The following is a 21,113-nucleotide window of genomic DNA, read 5'->3' on the forward strand; positions in this document are numbered from 1 at the left end:
AGAGGTGATAACTGATGGTCCGGTTTGTTTTACTTGACTGATCTGAGTCACGAATAATTGCCGTCAGCGACACACCATGACTGAGGGGGAAACACCAACCACCACCTGCGCCACTCAGGGCACAGTCCAGGAACGCGACCTACTAATGAAGGCAAAACAAAGGCCGGGCACAGGCCGGCAGCCCCCAGACGCTGCGTGCCGCTACCGGCGCCGCTCTGGGGAGGCTGTGAGGAAGCGCGGCCGGTAACGGCCACCACCGCCGCCCCCTGCTCCCTGCCCAGAGGCGGCGCGGGGCTCCCGTCCCCGCTCCCCCGCCGCCGCCCTGACGGCCCCGGCCGCGTCCCCGTCCCCATCGCCCCCCAGCACCCCGGTGCCCGCTCCCCTCGCCGCGGCACTGCGGGGGGAGCGGGCACCGCCACATCCGGGTGCCGGCCCTGTGGGGACGCATGCGCGGCCACTGCGAGCCCTGGCACCGCTCCTCCTCCTCCTCCTCCTCCTCCTGCTGCTGCTGCCGCCGCCGCCCCCCCGGGGCGCTGCGCTGCGCTTCCGCGTTGTCAGGCAAGGGGGAGCGACCGCGAGGCGGCCCGAGGAGGAGGAGGAGGGAGAAGGAGGAGGAGGAGGAGGAGGAGGAGGAGGAGGAGGAGGGCTGGGGGAGGCTGGTGGCTGCGGGGGCGGGCGGCGGCAGCAGCCGGGAGAAGCCCCGCCGGTGACTGGCTGGCGGCACACGCAGCTCAGCTCCGAGGGGGCGGAGGGAGGGAGGGAGGGGAGGGCGCTGCGAGGCGGCGGGGGGGGCCGAGCAGGGACTGCGGCGGCGGGCGGGGGGCCGGGTGGCACCATGTGAGGCGGCTGCGCGGCCGGGCGCGGAGGCTGCGGGCGGCTCGGCGGCCGGGAGGACGGGGTGGGACGGGCCGGGGCGGGCCGTGAGCCCCCTGCGGGCGGGGCCGGGCCGGGCAGGGCAGCGGCAGCAGCAGCACAGCACGGGCTGACCGGGCGCCGTTTGCTTGGCTCCAGCCGCCGGGCCCCGATGAGGAGCGGCGCTGCGCTGCCGGACTAACGCGTCGCCCTCCCGCGGGGGCTCGTCTGCCGCCGGCGGGGCGGGGGGAGCGGGCGGAGCGGGCGGCGGCGCTCCCCGCTCGGCTCTGCCTCGGCGCCGCCGCGAGCCATGAGGAAATTTAACATCAGGAAGGTGCTGGACGGCCTGACGGCGGTCTCGTCCGCCGCCTCGGCGTCGTCCGCCGCGCAGCAGCAGCAGGCGGGCAACCGGGAGAGCGAGATCCAGGAGACGCTCCAGTCCGAGCACTTCCAGCTCTGCAAGGTGAACGCCCCGGGGGGACGGGGGGGAGAAGCAGCGGGGCTGCGGGGTGCCCGCGAGCAGCTTGGCCGGAGACTCGCAGGGCTCGATGCCCACGGGGTGCGCCCGGGCTTCGTGGGGGGAGGGAGGGCTGGGGGAGGGAGGGATGCCCGGCGGCATCGCGGCCTTCAGCGGGAGCTGGCGGGCCCCGAGGAGCGGGGTTTGGGGCGCTGCGTGCCGGGGAACGCGGCTGCCCGCTGCCTTTGCGCCTGGAGGGGGCCGGAGACGTTCGTGGTGCTGTGGCTGCAGTGTGTTGCCAAGTCGCCGGGGCTGCTGTTGCAAAGGTTCTCCAGAGACGGAGGAAAAGTTCCCTTTTTTTTTTTTTTTTTCTTTTTTTTTTTTTTTCATTTGCTTGCGTGTGATACAATAACTGCAGTTAGTGCCCGCACGCTTTTGGAAAATGATGCAGCGAATTAATCCGCCAGCTGTACCTAGAGGAATACAAACTGATTTGAATATCAATACCCATTTTTATCTTTACAATGCACCCGTGGCCTAGCTTGATATGGCTGAGCTTGTTTGTGGATTCGCCTCCTTGTTTTATCTAGTATTGCAGGTGTTCCTGCCACTTTTACAAGTTGCTCATGAAGGACACGGCGAAGAGCAGGGCTATTGCTGCTTAGATTTTATTCACAGTGAAATACCGAGAGTTGTGAGCTATGCCTGCAACTTCACTGAAGTAAAAGGAGTCTATCTGAAGTTCGCTATGAGGTCCTAAAATAACCCTGAGTTAAACTAAAGGTTTTGCAGTTGAAAAGTCAGTGTTTGCGTGGCTTACGTTGCATACATCTATAGTAGAAGTCAGAATAGATAATGCTTTTATTCTTGATTCTGATTAATTGCAGCCTGAGAAGTGTAATGGGGTTGTTGTGTGGTTGATTAGCCAAGACTAATTTGGTAATCAGAAACCCAGATGTGCCAACTGCTTCGTATTAAGAAAGAATCCCTTGGTTAAGGAGGCTTGGTTTGTTTTTATGGCATGTTTTCTATTTGTCTGTTTTCAGGAGCATTTATTTGTTTGTTTTGAGGGGAAGCAGAGGTTGAGAGAGATGCTCTGTGGAGGTTGGGTTGATTATTTATTGTTTTTGTTGTTTGTTTGTTTGTTTTTTTTGTAAAGGTGATGAGAGAGTTTGCACTGTCATGTGGGGCCTGTTGGAGTGAAATTGAAGAAGCTCTGACAAGCAGGTGTAGCAATTTGTAACAGTTCTAACAACAAGTCTGGCTTTGTTGCCAAACTTCCTAGGAACATCACAGGTTTTAATGGGTTACTGCCATTCTTAGGGCTAAAATAGGAGTATTCAGAGGATGACATGGATGGAAAAAAAAAATCCATGTTGATACAGTCTTTGTACAGAAATAATGCAACATTCACATTAAGTTTCAGTAAGTATGACTGTCATTTGGTGATCAAGGGTGAATGACTGGACCAACTTTAAAAAAAATCTTTTATAATTGGTGAATATAGGACAGCTGTTATTCTCAATCTGTGGGTTCCTTTCTTAATTGTGATTAATGCTGAATCCTATTCCCTAACATATGATATTGATTCTGTTTATTTTTGGTCTGCTGCTTGTCCCATCATTACTACGATGCTCTGACTTGTTAGACTGTGCGCCATGGTTTCCCCTATCAACCTTCAGCCCTGGCATTTGATCCTGTTCAGAAAATACTGGCCATCGGGACTCAGACTGGAGCATTAAGGCTGTATCCTTTCCTATTCTGAAAAGGAAATTAGCGTACCTCACACAAGTGATGTTTTGATTCAGCTGTTGGAGCCTTTCAGGTGTGGTGGGAACCAGGTATGCAGAAGGGGGGGAAAAAATCTCTGTTTTCTGGTGGTGGGTGGCCTGGCTGTTCTGCTTGTTGTGTGTCAGTTCAGGTTGTGTTAATGCTATGAGGTATGGCTGCTTAGTCCCCCTTATCTGCAGTTAATATATACATTTTGTAGAGGATTACCTACACGCTGACAAATTAGAAGCACAGTCAGCTGCTATAAAAAAAAGACCTGTCTGAGGGTCTGTTTCATTTTCTGCTATAACCCCTGGAATTATAAAACTCCATGCTACTTGTATTTATTTATTTATTTTTTTTTTTGTGTCTTGCTCTTGAGAGAAATGTTGTAATAGTGTAGATCTTCTTACTACTGTATTGCCAAAAGGTAGTTTCAGGTGGGGACGTTAAAGGGTGTGGGAACAGTATTTCACTAATAGTTTGTAACTGACAGAGATGAGCAGATTAAATTCATGGAATAAACCAACAGTAACCCTTCTTCTTCATGTTCAATAAAAAGTGAACTGTCCATATGCTCAAAGCCATAGGGTACCACATCCGTACTGTACCACCCAAGCCACATAATAACATACGTGTTTAAACTTTTATTTTAAAAGAAGGTGCCCTGTAGATCCTTTAATCCACACTAACATTACCTAAACCTTACTTTGCAACAGAGTAGAATGAGTTGATTTCTCTCTTGTCCTGGAATTGTCTGAATTCTGAGAATTTTTGGAGAAGGCTTAGCAATCTTGCTAGAAAAATCAAGTTAATTCTCTTTCAACTGCAGGTAAATGTCATCATTCTCTTTCCTTTGTTAACTATGTTACTCTACAAGTGGACATTTTGTTTCCTTCTGTAACATCAGTGTTCTGTCTAAGGTTAACTGTCTTTAAAAGGTTGTCTTTGACAAGTGGAGAAGTTCGAACTTCAGTATTGAAGAAGAGGTTGAACTGAAGTAACTTGTATGAAAGACATGTTTCTTGTCACTTATCTTTGACTACACCCGTGAATTGCTTTCTAAATAATCAGGAGAAGCCTAGCAGGATTGCAAGGGAAGCATCGGTTGCTGTGAGAGGAAGCAGTAACATGAACAGAAAATGTTTCCTAAGGGAAGAAGTTTCATGCTGAGACCGAAACATTTGTGTTCCACTAGCTTAGCCAGGGTCAGTATCTATCTCAGTGCTGACTTTGAGTCTTGGAAGAACTGTTTTAAAGCCCTCCATTTAGCCTGATGGGTTAGCCCAGTAACCCAACAGCGCTGCAGAGGTTGTATCTCCTGTGATTACTTGCTTTTGGGTAGGGATAGGTGCAGGCAGAGGGGATAGCTTCAGATACACTGTAAATGTAAAACCAGGTTCACTTTCTGGGAAGTGAACCTAGGAAGACTACTCTTGGGAAGGAGTGGGACTTGCAAGAGCTGTTTATTTCACCCTACTGCTAATGGACAAAAACTGAACCTCAAATTTATTGGTAACTACAGGATGTCTTACCTGCTGAGGCTTTTACTAATGATAAATTACGTGCAAGGATTCATTGCATGTAATCTAAGCCACACTCTCTTTAGAGCAGCAGAAGTGTGTCTTAACTGAAATGAGGTGTGAACTAGGAAGACTGAGAGTGAATAAAGAAGTATTCATTGAGATCTAAATTTTAAAAGTGTAAGGAAAGTCAATCCTTATTTTCCTCTTCTGTTGTGAGGATATAGAAGTAAAGGAAGGAAAATGCTTTCTTCCTTCATTGTCTACTGGCGGATGGGAGTTGGGTATTAGCGTTTTTCTTTAGTCTTCAAGTATGGACGCAGCTTGTCAGGCTTTCAGTTCCTTTCTATTGCAAATAGGTGATCTGAGTAATTGCAAAGCAACGGGGTGTTTTGGTTTTTTGAAAAGGTATTAAAGATAAAATGCTCATAAGAAATGTAGTAACCTGGTTTAGATTTAATTTCTTTATGTACTAGTGAATACTACAGCCCTGATTTACTTACAGCAATTTATGAGCTAGTCCCTTATTAGAGCATGTTCTCTGTATTTGAGCAGTTTTCAATTCAGTTATTTTAACTTCAGTGTTGTCTATAAAAGGTTAATGTGAGCAGGAATGTTCTCAGTCATGCTCCCATCTCGTTCTTAATTTTGAGGACTCTGTAAACAGTGGAAGAAAAAACGCATTGCAATGCACAAATACTGCTATCTCTACTATTGGTACAGTTACATGTTACAGTAGAACTAAAGCTTTTTCTGAAGAACCAGAATTTGTTGACAGAAATACAACGGGAGTTCACTGATTTAGTATATTTATCAATTAGAGGCAAATAAAGACAAAATAGCATCAACATGATATTAAGCTCTGAGTCCACAATGTAATTGTGAAAATGGAAATACCGAAGTACAGGTTGCATGTTTCTCTAATCAGATGGGAAATTGAATTAGTACTTTGTTAACAATGTTTGTCCCTATCCTAAGCTTGACCAGTTAAAATCAGAAGAGCACTGTGGAGTTGGTGAGTTAGCATGCAAGAGATAGAATGTCACCATTTCATTCCCATGACCAGCAGTTGGTTCTAGACCTTGCAGTTTTAAGAGGGAGAGGAGTCCATAAAGTAGTAGAAAGAAACTTTTTTTTTTATACGAAAGTCACTGAAGTGGTAGTTTAGTAGTATTCACTAGCTTAATTTGAGCTGCTTATAGCTTGTATCCTGCCCCCACTCCCTTTCAAAACAACAAACAAATCAACAACGAAAAAAAACACCTTACTGTGTATTGGGAGAAGTTACAAAGTGTGTAGATGTATAGCTTAATAGAATACAAACCTGGAGAGGTGTCAGATCCTGGACCTTCTGCACTTGACATAGAACAGCCAGGTGGCATGAACATCCTCCCTGACATTAGGACCTGTTGAAAATAATTGAGCAGTTTGATTTTGTGTTCTGTATTTCAGGAGAAATTGAGTGATGCGATAGGAACAAGAGCAGAAGTGCACTTTGGAGCAGCATTAAAAACTTGAATTTGCTTATCTTGTCCATACTCGCAATTATCCACTCGCTGTGATCCAGCTGTTCCTCTGTGTTCATTGTGTTGATCGAAGGATGCTCATTCTAGCTGTTTGAGGTGTCTTGAGTCTTGCCTGGTGGCCTGGCCTTCATGTGTGGCGTTTCTACCTCAGGCTTACTGCAGTGTTGGATGCTCGTGAATGTATTCCCCACAAGGAACAATTTTCTCACTATTTATACATGTCAAATTTCAACAGCAGCATAAGCTTCTGGGGACCTCACCTGCCACTGCAGGCCAGTCTCATCAGCTTCTCCGTATGCAAAGCCATTTAGCTGTTGTTACAAGTGTTGCTATCACCTTCTGGTCTCCTGTCCCAGATGTGTTGGATATAAAGCTGTAAGATGTTCATCTATCTTTTGTTTCTTTCCTGAGCATACATCAACCGTTACAACAGGACACACAGTCCAGAATTTTAAGGAAGTTTCCTGCCTAACAACCATCTGTGCTTTACTTTCCCAGCACATACCAAAACCTTCTAATGAGTTGGGTGTATGTACTTAAGGTCTTACTTACCTGCATGGCTCAATGGGGCAGACTCTCTGTTCCTTGATATCCTGATGGCTTGCAGTGTCACGGGTAATGGTGCCGCTTCTGTGCTCTTGTTTACTCTCACTCTTCCACTTGAAAGTCCCTCTAGGAGTCAAATGTGACCTGACTGCAATGGCATTTGTGCAGTGAAGAGGTTTGATAAACATGAAAAACACCTTTTCAGGATTTGTTGGGACTTGGAACGATGTTTCCTGAAAACTTTGTAACTAGTTGTACAGAGCCCAGGCCTTAAAAACAAACAGGGAAGCTCAGCTGACTGTGATTGGAGGTAGGATAAGCTTTGAGGCGAGAGCAGATAATTTGAAGGAAACTTGCTGCCTGCTGTTTAACTATTCTGTCTTAAACAAGGTAGTTCAGTTCTCTGTGCCTTAATTTCTCTATAGCAAAACCAGGACAGTAGATCAAGTAAGTCACATTTTAATTGTCTGCCAACATGAATACAGCATTTCTACTGGTGCTTCACGTCTTTAATAAACATTCATTTGGAGCTTGCAGCTCAGCTTCTCTCATGACTAAGAGTCTGAAAAGACCATTTCCATGAGAACTTCTTGAAAAGGAAGGGGGTACCCATACAGTAAATGTTATGCCTTCCACACAGATCAAATTGGCCATGAGTCTTTATTTCCAAGCAGAATAGGTTCTTTACTTAAAGAGTGTTTTTTCCTGTTGCAATCTCTGTTCACAGGAAGGAGAAAAATTAGGTTGTTTGTCATTCCGTCATTAAATAACTGAAGATCCCAATCATTCTGAATGTCAGCATCTGTTCATTTCCCCCCATTCTTTTCAGCAGTAAAAGAAGTCTCTTACGTAAGCAAATGGCTGAAGTTTTCATATATCTGAGGCATATAAAACTTATTTTCTGTGACTTCCATTCTCTGGCCTTTGTGAGAAGATCTCACAACTGTAATTCTTTGATCAAAATAGCTCAAAGCCTGGATGTGCGGTTCCTTGCAGCTTCTGATGAAATGTTTGTTACAGCATCTGAATAGTTCTTCTGTGGATGTGTACCATAAAATTCAAGCAAATCAGTGAAGTCTCTAAAGTTCTAACAAATTTCTATGTTAAACTTGTGACATTATATCCATTAACAATACTTTTTTTTCATTTGCATTGTTCAAACTACAGAAGGTAGTCTGATTATTTCCCCCTCATACTGAAATATCAACAGGAGTTGGTTTTTTGTTTGTTTTGAAGTAGCTGAATACCTGCTCTTTCTTCTGTCAGAAGGGCAGCAGGGAGATGAGTGGAGTTCTTTTTGCAGTATTCAGAGCGAAGACTTCAGTTTTTCAGACCAGGCATCTAACTGTGAAGTTGGCAGTGCTTCAAGTGAGAGACTGGATCAGATAAATTTGAGAGGTTGTGTCCAACCTAAATGATTCTGTGATTCTACTAAACTCAAACTAAACTAATGTTTTTCGGAGTGTCAGGTTTTTGGCATGTGGATGTTGGAAGAGAATGGTTTCAATCCGTGCCCACATTCTTCTGGACTTTGAACAAATGTTTCTGTTTGAAGAAGAGTGCATCAGTAAAGCTTCTAAAAAATATTGCAGTACTGTCATGCCAGAGCAACTCTGTGATTACCTATTAATGAGAAAATGTTTTTTGGATACCTCACCACCCAATTCACATAGAGGAGGAGTGTTTTTTTTAAAGTACTTTGGTTTTAGCATACATTAATCTTATCACATTTTCATTTCTTTAAACGTTACCACATTTCTTATCACATCTTTCAGCACTTAGTTCACATGAATATCATCAGCTCTCATACAGCTTGCTTTTAATGGGGGGAAAAAAAATTCCCATCCCCTAAATGAAGAAAATCAATCAACCTTTGGATACACTGGAGTGAAATATGGTCAAAACGATGGTATGGTGTGATGTGTAACTCTTAGAAATGCAAAGAATTATAGAGAGTTAGTCCTACGGAGAGAAAGCTTTGACTGAATTCTTCACAATGTATAGGGTGGTTTACTTTTAAAATTTATAGTTATTTGTGCTGGGAGACTTACTGATACTTAAAGTAAGAAAACTGCGTCATCTGTTTGAAGTATTATCTCGTCTTGTAATTCTGAACAAGAGCTTGCAGTGATCACTGTTGTTCATAAATACCTGAAGTATAATTGTGTTAAATCTCATACTATAGTTTATGAAAATGAATTTTATAATGAAAACTTTTCATCCCTGTTGTAGCTATATTACTGACAAAGTGGAAACCTAATGGACGTAGCCTTGCAACCTGAAACTTGCTGGGTCATAGTGAGCTTGGGGAAGGGAATATCTTCTGGAAAACAAGTGAAGTTTTCAAGGCTGCAGGCTTTGCTGTAGCACCAGCAGGGTCTGTTTCCTCAGATCTTCTAGCTGTCTGTGAAATGCTGAGGTGATGCAGTTTTGTGATCTGATGGTTTTTTGTCCTCACAGCACTGAACCAGAATTTTAGGGTAAAATGTAACAGGGAATTAGACAGCTGGGACCCAGCTTAGGCTTTCAGGTTTCTGGTACAGTGCCCAACTCTTAATTCGACATTTTACTGGATTTGTTCTTTCTCAGTCGCTGTGGAAGGGCTTTTAGAACTGAAATAGCATTATTGCTGCAGGAGAAGAAATGAGCAGTTTTGGTAGTCATGGCTGGAATAACAGAAGTGGCTCATGATTTGAGATGTGATAAAGCTTGAAAGCACAATTTAAGATCGTAAGCCCTTTCTAACAAAACTTCCTGTTTGTCAAAAATTTTGTAACTGCATTAGATTTCTTTTAAGTGTCCAGCACATCTGTGTTTTTTAAAAAGAATTCACAAGGTAAAGCTAAATGTTCTTACGGAGTGCCTTTATCACAGAATGGTTTGGGTTGGGTGATCCTTGGTTAAAGACCACCCAGTTCCAACCCCGCTGCTGTGGGCAGGGACACCTCCCACCAGACCAGGTTGCTCACAGCCCCATCTAGCCTGGCTTTGAACACTTCCAGGGATGGGGCATCCACAGCTTCTCTGGGCAGCCTGTTCCAGTGCATCACCACCCTCCGAGTGAAGAATTTCTTCCTTATATCTCATCTAAATCTCCCTTCTTTTAGTTTAAAGCTGTTACTCCTTGTCCTATCACTACGCTGCCTGATAAGGAGCACCTCTCCTGCTTTCTTGTACGGCCCCCTTTAGGCACCAGAAGGCTGCTATAATTTCTCCCCAGAGCCTTCTATTCTCCAGGGTGAACAACCCCAGCTCCCTCAGCCTGTCGTCATAGGAGAGGTGCTCTTGGTCGTGTTTGTGACCCTCTGGACTTGTTCTAATACTTCCACGTCCTTGTGCTGGGGGCTGAACACAGGACTCCAGGTGGCGTCTCACAAGAGCAGAGTAGAGGGAGCAATCACCTCCCTTGCCCTGCTGGCCACACTGCTTTTGATGCAGCCCAGGATAAGGTTGACTTTCTGGGCTGCTACTGCATACTGTTGGTTCATGTTGAGCTTCTCATCAACCAGCAACCTCAGATCCTTTTCCTCAAGGCTGCTCTCAATCCATTCTCTCCCCAGTCTGTGTTTGTGCTCAGGATTGCCCTAACCCAGGTACAGGACCTTGCACTTGGCCTTGTTGAACCTCATGAGGTTCACCCAGGCCTGCCTATCAAGCCTGTCCAGCTCTTTCCAGATGGCATCCCTTCCCTCCAGCATGTTGACGACACCTCACAACCTAGTGTCATCAGCAAACTTGCTGAGGGTGCACTCAATTTCACTGTCCGTGTCACTGGCAAAAGTGTTAAACAGTGCTGGTTCCATTACTGACCCCCGAGGAGCACCACTCATTGTTCTTTGATTGTGACCATCCAGCTAATTAAAGTGACCAGAAGTGCCCTCAGTTACTACTTTATACGCATCTTCTTGCTCTTCTAGAACATCTGTTTCTTGATATTTTTTTATTTTTTTTTCCTGTGTTGTTTAGTGCTTTTGGAACAGTAAAAAAAAAAAAAAAAAAAAAAAGGCATTTTTTATCAGGGTTCCCGTAGAACATTTGTTTATATAGGGTAGTCTTTGTAGCACTTCAGTGAAAAAACAGAATCAAACCTGCAAATTGTTATGTGCCTGTTTGAAGTTAAACAATACCGGAAAACTTGAATTTTAGGAACATTGTCCTTTGAAGTTAAACAATACCAGAAAACTTGAATTTTAGGAACATTGTCCTTAATCTTAGTTGTCTGGTAATGGTTTTGCATTTGGGGGAAAAAACAAACAAACAAACAAAAAAAAACTTCTCAGTTCTGAGAGAGTAAATGTTGCAGTAAGTCTTTAATCCCCTGGGTCTTCTCTTTTCTTCTTGCTATTCCTGATTTGACCCGTCCTGGAGTGCACCGTTGAAATGATCATGCTAATTTATTTGAAAAATGCTGATTCTTAGACCTGCAAAGTACATCTGGTTAAGTAAACAAGACTCTAATTCTCCAGAGATCTAGTTCTTTGACACACAGAGTATTTATTTGTGTGCTGACCTGAGAAAAAAGTTTATGGTACTCATGAATGAAGACTGTGTATGAGAATGCATTGCTTACCGCTTTTTTGCCAGTACACTTCCATCAACTCTTACAGTTATCTTATTTTACTGAACTTAAGTTTGAGTTGTAGTATTGTAATTGACACTTGAGTGCTAATCAGGGCTATGCCTTGGCATAGCCTCTTAGTATTCAGCTGGTGGTACTTACGTGACCTTTTGTGTCAACACTTCTGTTGTAGGCACTTGATAATAATAATACAGCTTGTGTTTATCAAAGAGAACACTAAGTTACTACTGGTGTTGACTTCCAGTGCAAATACACGTAAAGCTCTAACAATGCAATTCAAAGTACTGGCAGTGATATTTGCACCACTAAATTTAGGCAGAGTGTAAAATGAGTCTTAGAAATAGCTACAAGTGAAATATTCACTAATGAGGATTGTGGTAGAGTGGTAAATTTCCTTATTAGTTCATTTCTAAAATATGTAGCAATTCTCTCAACCTCTGGAGATTCATACTGAATCTAGATTCATCTTGATTTTTACAGTGGTTTCATGAAAGTACTCCTTTCGTGGCTATCATTTAGTCTGATCTGACACACTGATGTTCTGTTTGAGACTCTGCCACAATGAGAACCATTTTGTCTTGCAGTTAAAATCTCTCCTTGGTAAGAGATGCCTGCTTTTATGTCTGAGATCTGTACAACCTGATGAAAGCCCTGGTCTGCATAGTAGTAGTTCTAACTTAATTGCTTCCTGCGCAGAGCTAGTCTATTTTAAATCTGGATAATTCTCTTTTTTTTTTTTTTTTAATAAAAAAAAAAAGTATGCTAGGTATTGATAGTGCTTATACTGAGATAAAATCAACTGTAACTCAGCAAATGATATAGCTTAAATTGTATTAGGTGAAATTTTTCACTTGTATTCAGGATATGGCTTCCCCAGTCATTTGTCCACAGTAATTCTACTCTGCATTGGTGTTTCTGTACTTAAAATTCAGAGTGAATGAGAAATCCTTATCTTAAATGTCAAGAATAGTGAAGGTAGGTGAAACTTAAAATGGGTGTTCCCTGCTAGTGCAGAAAACAAAGTGCAAGATTAAATGTTTTGAGAAATGTAAGGTTATATTGACTGAGTCAATTAAAGCCTATGAAACTTTTTTTTGTAGTGACTCTGATCTTGAATTACTTGACCGAGTGCTGTGCAGTGTGAAGCACTGCAGTTTTCAAAGTTGTCTGCCTGATCACTGTTCTACAGAGAAGTTTATCCTTGATAGGAATAACTAAGGCTACACTTGTTTATTTGTTAATTTTACTGAATGTCGTTGGATTTTTGTTTAATAAATGTCTTAATCAGGTAGTGACAATCTGTTTTCTGTCTGGGCAACTTGAATCTTATTTTCCTTTCATAATTAGATGAGAAAATCACAGTGGCCACTGCATGTCCAGAATAATTGTTAGCAGGTCCTGTTCAAACCAGACAGTGCTCATGAAAGCAGCATGGGTGGAGAGCAGATGGGGAGAGACTCAGGTTCTTCAGCAAGAAGGCTGCAGACTGCACTCACCCTTTCATGAGGTTTCTCCCAAGACCTAATTGTCTCATTCTGCTCCTGTGTTCTCCTGAAAAACATCCACAGGAACTGCCTTGGCTTTGGAAAGCAAGCAACTAAAGAAAGGATGCAGGTCCAAAGTAAGCAAGGCCCTTGTGGCTCTGCTTGGTGAGCTCCTGCTTTAGTTCATGTGATTGGTGCAGTTTCAAGCAGAGGGGTGCACTGCGTAGCCTCTTGAAGCTGCTTCCAGGCATGTACCCTGTATGCGTTCGATTAACACCAGATCTTTGGTTCATGCTAAAATGAAATATTTAACACTTAAGGAACAGCCAACTAAAGAGGTAATCCAACTGGTATCTAATGTTTTTCATTGCCTCCTCTGCTGAAGGTCCTGCCTCTTTGTGGCCTAGTAACACCAGCTCAGCAGAAGATGGACAAAAGCAATTTGCATTTTTCTACTTGCTCATTAAGGGAAAAGAATAGAATGCTGTATTTTTGTGATCACTTAATGTTAAATTGATAGGATTAACTTGCTTGTATTTTTTTAGCATATGCTCAATCCAGTCTTACTACCTTGTTAAACAGAACAGATGTTCATCTTCACAGTTGAAAAACATTCTTGACTGAACTTTGTAGTGTTGGTATTAAAGCTTTAGTGATGCTTATTAATATGCAGAGTGAGCTTCATAACAATAATTTGCACAGCATTCCCTTTTGTACAAGTATGAAACTTGTGCAGTAAACTGGCACAGTGAAATTAGTTTCACAGCCACCTTTAGATGTCAGATAAAAAGCAGAGCCACCTAACAAAGCAAAATGCAACTCTTCCCTCTACACCCTTGCCCAATAAATTCCCATTTAGGTGACTAAATATAATGAGATCTCTTGCTGGCAAGGTGAATATCTCCTCATTTGTTAAAATAATTAGGTGGCAAACACAACATTTTGGGAAGAAATCCTGGTGAGTTACTGAACTTAGAGAAAAGAGATTGAATAGTCTACCTCTTTAAGGTAATGTCCCTGCCTTTTCATAAGGGCTGCTCACCAAAGGAAATAGTGTTCATATAGCAGCCATTCCCATATAAATACAAAATAAGTTTTTAAAAAGCAGAGTATTCTTTCTGTTAATAAATAAACACAACAACAACAAAGCAAACAAAAGGCATGTAAGTTCAAAACTTATTTTTTCAATTCTCTACAGTGTATGTGGCTGTTGACGCAGGGTACTTGACTGTTGTACCTGTTTTCTTTCAGGCACTGCCTATGGAGATATCAAAGTACTATGAATATAGTCCCAATTGCTTGAGCAGTGAAAGGGATTGTTTAAAAAGAAAAAAGTGGTGGGCAGTGACATAGAATGGAAGAATGAAATTTATCCATTCTGAGGAGGATGCTGTAAGGAAGAAGCAGCAGGAGTTAACTTCTATAACATTCTTTTCATACTTCAGTAGCAAAGGACAAAAACTTGAGAACTATGGCAGTTTAAAAGAACTGTGTGTTTTGTTTTCCTTATGAATGTTCTGTCAGTAACTTCTAGATCAAATAAATGCTGTTCTTGGGGCAGAGGGTGGAGGTAAATTGTGGAGAGGTGGTGGCTTTTCCTGAGCAAATTGTCCAACTTTTGATCATACGTTTTTTGTTGTTGTTGTTTTTTTTCTGCTAGCAATTCCCAGTGGGAGAAACAGCACAACAGAAAGTGGTAACAGTGAAGTACACTTAGAATATACTGAAGAACTGCAGTTTTGCATTTTAGCAAATAAACAGAAGCAGTTCCAGCATTTTATGATCGTCTTGTTATACGTAACTAACAATGAGTTCTGTCATTTCCAGACCAGGATTTTGATGGCATTTGTGCAGCCTCTTTACCTCCTGTAGTTTTCAACAGAAAAAGTAACCAAAACTTAGTGAAGACATGTATTTAATGCAGGAAAGTTGCTTGTAAGACGTACAACGTGGCACTAGTGGTAACAGCCATAAAGGCTTCTGTTACTGTGGATAGCAAACACAGCTCTGCAGTGCTAATATTTGAATGTGTTGGTATCAGTTTGATTCCTTGCTTTGTGGAAGAAAAGACCTGTATTTAGTGTAGACTTTTGATTTAAAACCAGCTCAATTATAATACCAGCGATTATAATTCCAAAGGGGCCAGTGGTGGTTCTGTGTAGTTTAAATTGCAAGTATTTGATAGTCACTAAAAATTGTAATCTTAATAGGTTTGCTCCATCCTAAAATAGCTAAAAATTAAGCTGTTAGTACTATTGCACCTCAGGGTCAAGTCATCTGCCTTGGCATAGTAAGCACTACAGGTGGTCAGTGTCACCACTTCAGAAAATCATAGAATATCCAGAGTTGGAAGGGACCCGTGAGGATCACTGAGTCCAGCTCTCCAGTTCCTCCAGGCAAACAGGAGCTGGCTACAGGAGAAGTACCCAGTGCATTTCATTTCATTTGACAGAAGTTGTAGAAATCTTTCGTTGAGGTTATGGGCAGGCTTTTATCCCTGAAGTGCTCAAAAATGACCTTAGCTTCTCTATGTCTAGTTGACCCTGACCTGGGTAGAATACTTACACACTTAGCTGTTACTTTGCTGAAACCCTTTTTAATAAGGATGGCTTCGAAAACAGGAAAAAGTGCTTGTTGCCTGCTTTCAGGTTAAATTTGGGTTTTTCTTTACAGATGTAGTCTTCCTCTATTTTCAAGACTGACCTGAGGAAAAAGATCAGCTCCTAGTGAGGCTGTGGAAACTTGGGAGAGTTTACTTCATTTCCAAGAGTGTTACTTAAATGTTTAATTCTTAAGTCCTTGGTATAATTTCATAGCAATTCACCTCTTTGAATTCAACTTGAATATAATATTTTATATTAAATACATTTAGAAACATGTAATACACTGGCCAGATTTGTGTGCTGTTCTTACATAGCACATAGTGATGATGTAGGGGATGGTGCCTGAATGTGCGGGCCTCTGGTTTGAGTCAGCGCAGTGGTTTCTGTGGTCGTCAGCTGGCTCTTGTCAGAGGAAAGACATCCTTAGCTGTGTGGCTGCACACACATCTTCAGTTCAGCTCAGTACTTTGCATGGTGATTGTTTTTACAGCACGCAAATTAAAATTCTCTAAGCCTGTACTGTCTAGTGGCAAGGGGATAATCCTTGCTGCTTAAGCAAAATTTGTCTGATGCCTAAAGAGCTGATGAAACAATTTCTGTGGTATGGCGTAATGTAAAATGCCAAGGGTGTTGGTGCGTTGGTGATGGTGAGTTTTGATGTCAAAGAAGCTGGCATGAAAACTTGAGTGTGATAACCACACTGTGATCAGTTAATGTTCCTGCCTTTTTTTTTTTTTTTTTGACTGTAGCTGAGGTTATTGTTGCAGTTAGAACAGAGTGCTAAGCAAGGTCAGAAGCTCGTGGTGCTGAGTAAGATTTGAGGGGGAAAACTACTTTGTGCCACTTAAAACACGATAGCATCTTAGCACAGTAGTTGTACCCAGACTTGACATTGAAGATAATAGGTGTGTTTTCTGTTCTAAACTTGGTTTATTCTACAAACAAACAAACAAAAAAGCACAAATACCCTTTAAAAGCGAACAAACACAACACAACTCTACATGTATTCTGAAACCTCTTGTTGGCAATTATATTAAGAAGCGTATTATTGTACATATTACAAATATACTTTTATATTTGTAATATAAAATATATATTTTAAATATAAATGTATATTTAAAATATAAATTTAAATTATAAATTTAAAATATAAATATAAAATATAAAATAAAAAAATATAAATTTGCATATTTTATACAATATGCAATTTGGGGGGAAGTTTACTGCTAATGAAATTACTCAGTTGGCAATACGTGTTGTTAGTCTTTTTACTGTATTATTACAACACTTTTAAAGATGACCAGTGTAAATGCAGTCTGTGTGAGGGATGCTGAATCTCTATAAATATTTTCAGTTCCTACTAATAACTTTTGAAACACCAAGCAGCCTCAAGTATCTTCATAGCTCAGTGCTTGACTGTCTGTTACTCCTTGTTACTTCTGTGGTTGCCTTTATTAGTAGCCATTTTATAAAAATTGCCATTCCCTATATCATTTTTGTCCCTGTGTGACTGCAATGTGGGGGGTTGGCTGGCCTAACGTGGAGGTCTTAAATAAGTTCCTTCCTCACTTGTATTGGAGGAGATTGTTCTCCTTGAGGAGAGTGTTGCTGTTTTGCATGTTGGGAATTTTTTGTTAATAGAAATAATCTGCTTACCTTTCAGAAAAGAATAGTTGGTCTGTCTTTATCATAAATGTTTGCAGTTTTCTGTGTCTGTAGGTGATTTATTTTTCTCATGGAGTAACTTCAAAAATGCTGTTTCAGTTTTTGAGTGTTCATTGGTACAGCACTGCTTTTGTTAGTTCATCATAGCACTTCGTGGTGAGTGGCCTCTTCCAGCACCCAGCCCAGATATGCTCTTGGCAACTATCTCAGGTGGTCTGGGCCTAATAATCGAACTTTCTTCTTGCTTTTCTGATTCAGGAGGATCAAATTTGCTTATATATGTGGCTTATGGGAAGAGATGGCACTTGGTTCTATTGAAAAAATTCTTTGTCTGTGCTGTGCAGCCCTGTTGATGTCAGAGTGGCTTTGAAGGCGACCTGCTCTCCCAAGTTTAGAGTTGCACGGACTTGGAACGTGTGGGGGGATTTGTTGGTGATTCCCAATTAATTAGCCTTTCTGGGAGGCTGGAGCTGGGACCTTGGCCATTCATGGGAAAAATGAGTAGTAATCAGACTTGTTGTGCTAGCATATCAAACGGATTTTGTTTGTAGCCCTTGGATGCAAAACTAGTTGGGATTGTAGGCAAAACACTTCCAGACTTGTAGCACTTGAAAGAAATAAAACAAGTCTGCAGGCAGTTTGCCCAATAAAGTTTTTTCTTAGGAGAAGACAGCTTTTTTTTTTTTTTTTTTTTTCTTTATACATGTTTGAGTTGAGTTTAGCTCAAGTGGAGTTCTTTACTAGCAGGAAGGCTAATCCTTTTTTTCATTTTTTTTCAGTTCCCACAGATGTCTAGAATGGTATATGTGCAACAGGGTTGCTTGTTCCTGCTTAAAGGGTTGACGTTCTAGTATGCCCACATCTGAAGGAATTAATAAGCTTTGAATGATATCTTGTAAACATGGTATTTACATGTATTCTCTTTGAACTTTTCTACCTAATTCTTGGGGGGAAAAAATTTCCCCCCTTGTTTTTGTTTTTATTTTTCCTTCTAGTGTACATTTAAGAACATCATCACAGTATGACAGGCTTGGTATGACAGATACCAACTTAAATGCTTATTGTATCAGCTTATATTTGAGCGTCCCACGGTTTTTATTCATTACCATGTACAGCATATGTAAAACTACTGCATGTTGCAACTTCTAGTGATTTCGGTATTTGGTTAAGAGCTGCAGCAGCGGTTTCTTGGAATATTTTTTGATGGAAGGCATTACAGAAGTGAAGCTTAACAAATGTTTTCACTTTCTTCTTATTTCTGAGTAATAAAAATCCATATAATACTCAGTGTTTTAAAAAATAAAAGGGGGGGGGAGGGGGGGGAGGGTTAACTGTACCCTGAGGGTTTTAAGCAGTGAATTACACTGTATCAGTGCAGGTTCTCCTGACGTTCGGCAGGTCTCAACTCACTAGGCTGGATTCAGTTTAAAGGTCTGAACTTGCTGCTTCAAAACCTTTTTGAGTTTGGGTGGGGAGTCCTGTTCCAGAGACCTCTGCTCTTGCCTGAGTCCCTAGATATTGTCATGTTGTGGTATTTCTGCAGTACTGTTTTCTACAAAAATTTACCCAGACAAACTGAGAAACCCTCTGGCATCTGTAACTTCAGGCTTTGAAATTAAAACCTCAGTAAAGCTCTGAACTGGTCTGATAGCCTACTACAAACAGCAAGTGTTTAAATTTTTTTTGGGGGTGGGGTGGGAAGTAGTACTGGAACTAGTAATGATAATAGCAATTATTTGATTTTTAGAATCGCTGACTTTTGTGATACTTAAAACAGTGGTTGTTTACACCTCTTGGGGTGGCTCTCAAGAGCAAATGAGTTGCTGAAAAGATTCCAGTTAGAACCAAAATGCTCAAAAACCGATCCAAACTTCCTTAGTTTTTTAACTGTAAAAATGCAATTAAAGGTAACAATTTCTTGAGGAATCCAGCTGGATTTCTCTTCAAGTAGATCTCTGTACAGCCTTGGTATTTATCTTTCCTTCTTTCTCTTTACCATTTTAAAAAAGGGGGGAAAGGTGAGGGAGAGAAGTGGTGGAAATGAAGATCTCTTTTGGCATTTGGAGAGCAGACTGGTAAGTGAAGGACACAGCAGCACTTTGCGTAGAAAGGAGAAGCTCTAGTCTTTGTTTCTGCAGCTTTTCTAAGACTATGCAGCAAGACAAATGCTCAGCTTTCTTTCCCCCTGCTCCCTGCATTGACCCTTTCCTTGCTCCTCATAAATCAGATTTCAAGCTATTAAATTTCAGTGCAGGCTTTTTTGAAGACAATCTCATTCTTGCAGAATCTGTGCTAGAAACTTCATTTAAGCTGCAGGATTGCGGAGGAACCTTGGAGGAGCTGGGCAGCAAAAGCAGGTATATTTCTGTGGGTTTTAGCCAGAGATGCATGTTGTCATATATGTTTTCCTTCGAACTGTTATATGAAGAGTTCAGTTTCCCCTTTCCTGGGACTGGAACAGTTTCAGTTATAGGAAAAGAGTTAAAGGATGAGGGTATTCCTTTACCTTTACCTGGGGAAAAAAAGCTGAGACGTTTAATTTGTGAAACCTGGTATCATATGGCTCTCTCTTGTAATAGAATTACCCTGTGTGTGGTAACTGTTGTTAACGGTGTGTGTAACAGTTTTCCATGACTGCAGCATTTTATGCAGAGCCTCTATTTTAGGATATTGAGGTAATGCTGGCCCTTTTGGTGGGCTCTGCATCTAATCTAGGTTTCTCTTCTCTTTTCAGCTTCCTATTTTCATAAAGCTTACAGGAAAACATTATCTGCAACACTTCTTCCTTTCTGTCAAACTTGAACAAAAATAATTCTTCAGCCTTAAAATGATTAAAATAGCAGATTACAAAGAAGTAAAACATTCTTGTGATAGCAGGGCGGATGAGCACTGCCTTAAATACCAGATATTACATGGAATCTGATGGGAACTGGAAGTGCACAAGGCCGAAAGATGAGCAGATTCTCTAAACTACCAAAAAAAACCACAACCAACCAAAAACAAAAAACAAAAACTCATCCTCATTTAAAGAAGCGAGGTGTGCAAGGTAGTAGTATATCTCCATGCAGTCAAATTCCACCTGGAAAAACTGCAGGAAACATGCTTAGGATAACTACTTTGGACTGGGCTGTTCTGTTCATGTTCTTTTTTCCATCCTTTGTAGTCTTAAAATGGGCAGTGGATACTTGCAGTGCTACAAGACTTTAATGAATTCTGTCCTTCATAATCTTAATAAGAGGTATGTTTGACATGCACAGCCATACCAAGCAGTAGTGCTGTGTTCATGCTTTCATGGGAATTCTGTTTAGCACAGGGTGATACATTTCTTGTGGCCAAAGGAACTATCTGAAGTATACAAGTACAATGAGAAAGAGCAGGATTTAAGGTGCCATCTACAAAAAAAATTTAAAAGAAGAGCTGAGATGAAATAGGAAGCCTTCTATCTACTATATTCACGTTTCTGTAATATCAAAGAATTGAATATTGTTTTAAATTGATTTAATGGCCATCTATCTTTTTGACACCATTAATAAAGCTTAGGCTAAATCATGCCAAATGTTTACCAGTGATAGTAAAATAATGCCTAATCTTTTTTTTTTTTTTTTTTTTTTTTTTTTTTTTTTTTTGTAATAGAAGACCTTTTGGTCTTCTGCATTTCAGGAGATACTGAATTAAGGTTGCATGAGCAGCTTCGAGGAACAACTTCAACGTTGTAGTCTTTCTCAGACTGGCTTCTGTTTTTAAAAAAAAAGCCACAAAAATGTTTCTTCATGTAACAATGGTTACAGTGGAACAGTGTTTCTTCATGTACGGTTATTTTTGTGATAAGAAATGGACCTCTATGTAGTAAGACAAATGTCTGGACAAAATAGCAATGTGGAATTGCATTTTGGCAAAAAAAAGTAACAATGTCTCTTAATGTTTTTGCATGTAAAAAAGATTCATACATGGTTTCCTATGAAAAGTACCAAATATTAAATGCTCCAATGAGTATTTCAGGTTCTTACATATTAAAAAAAATAAGCTTTGCAGCTTCAAGGTAATCATTTGTTTATTGTGAGGACAGTTTCCTTTCTTGATTTTTGTGAAAGAGTGCCATCTACTGAAT

The 21,113-nt window shown here is 41.4% G+C and overlaps 1 protein-coding gene across 8 annotated transcripts in view; it reads left to right on the plus strand.

Moving 5' to 3' along the window:
• The first annotated feature begins 540 nt into the window (after window positions 1-540).
• STXBP5 (syntaxin binding protein 5) overlaps window positions 541-21,113 on the plus strand; it is a 105,881-nt gene continuing 85,308 nt past the window's right edge. For 4 of the 8 annotated variants that reach the window (XM_084512519.1, XM_084512521.1, XM_084512520.1 and 1 more), the window contains exons 1-2: window positions 969-1,315; window positions 2,958-3,055. In XM_084512519.1, the coding sequence (XP_084368645.1) occupies window positions 1,163-1,315; window positions 2,958-3,055 (251 nt within the window). In that variant the 5' untranslated portion in view covers window positions 969-1,162. Of the gene's footprint in view, window positions 559-967; window positions 1,316-2,957; window positions 3,056-21,113 lie in introns of those variants that run through there. The other 4 variants (XM_084512515.1, XM_084512518.1, XM_084512517.1 and 1 more) reach the window with 2 other exon arrangements.

This window comes from Aythya ferina (assembly GCF_964211825.1).
Source record: "Aythya ferina genome assembly, chromosome: 3".
NCBI lineage: Eukaryota > Metazoa > Chordata > Aves > Anseriformes > Anatidae > Aythya > Aythya ferina.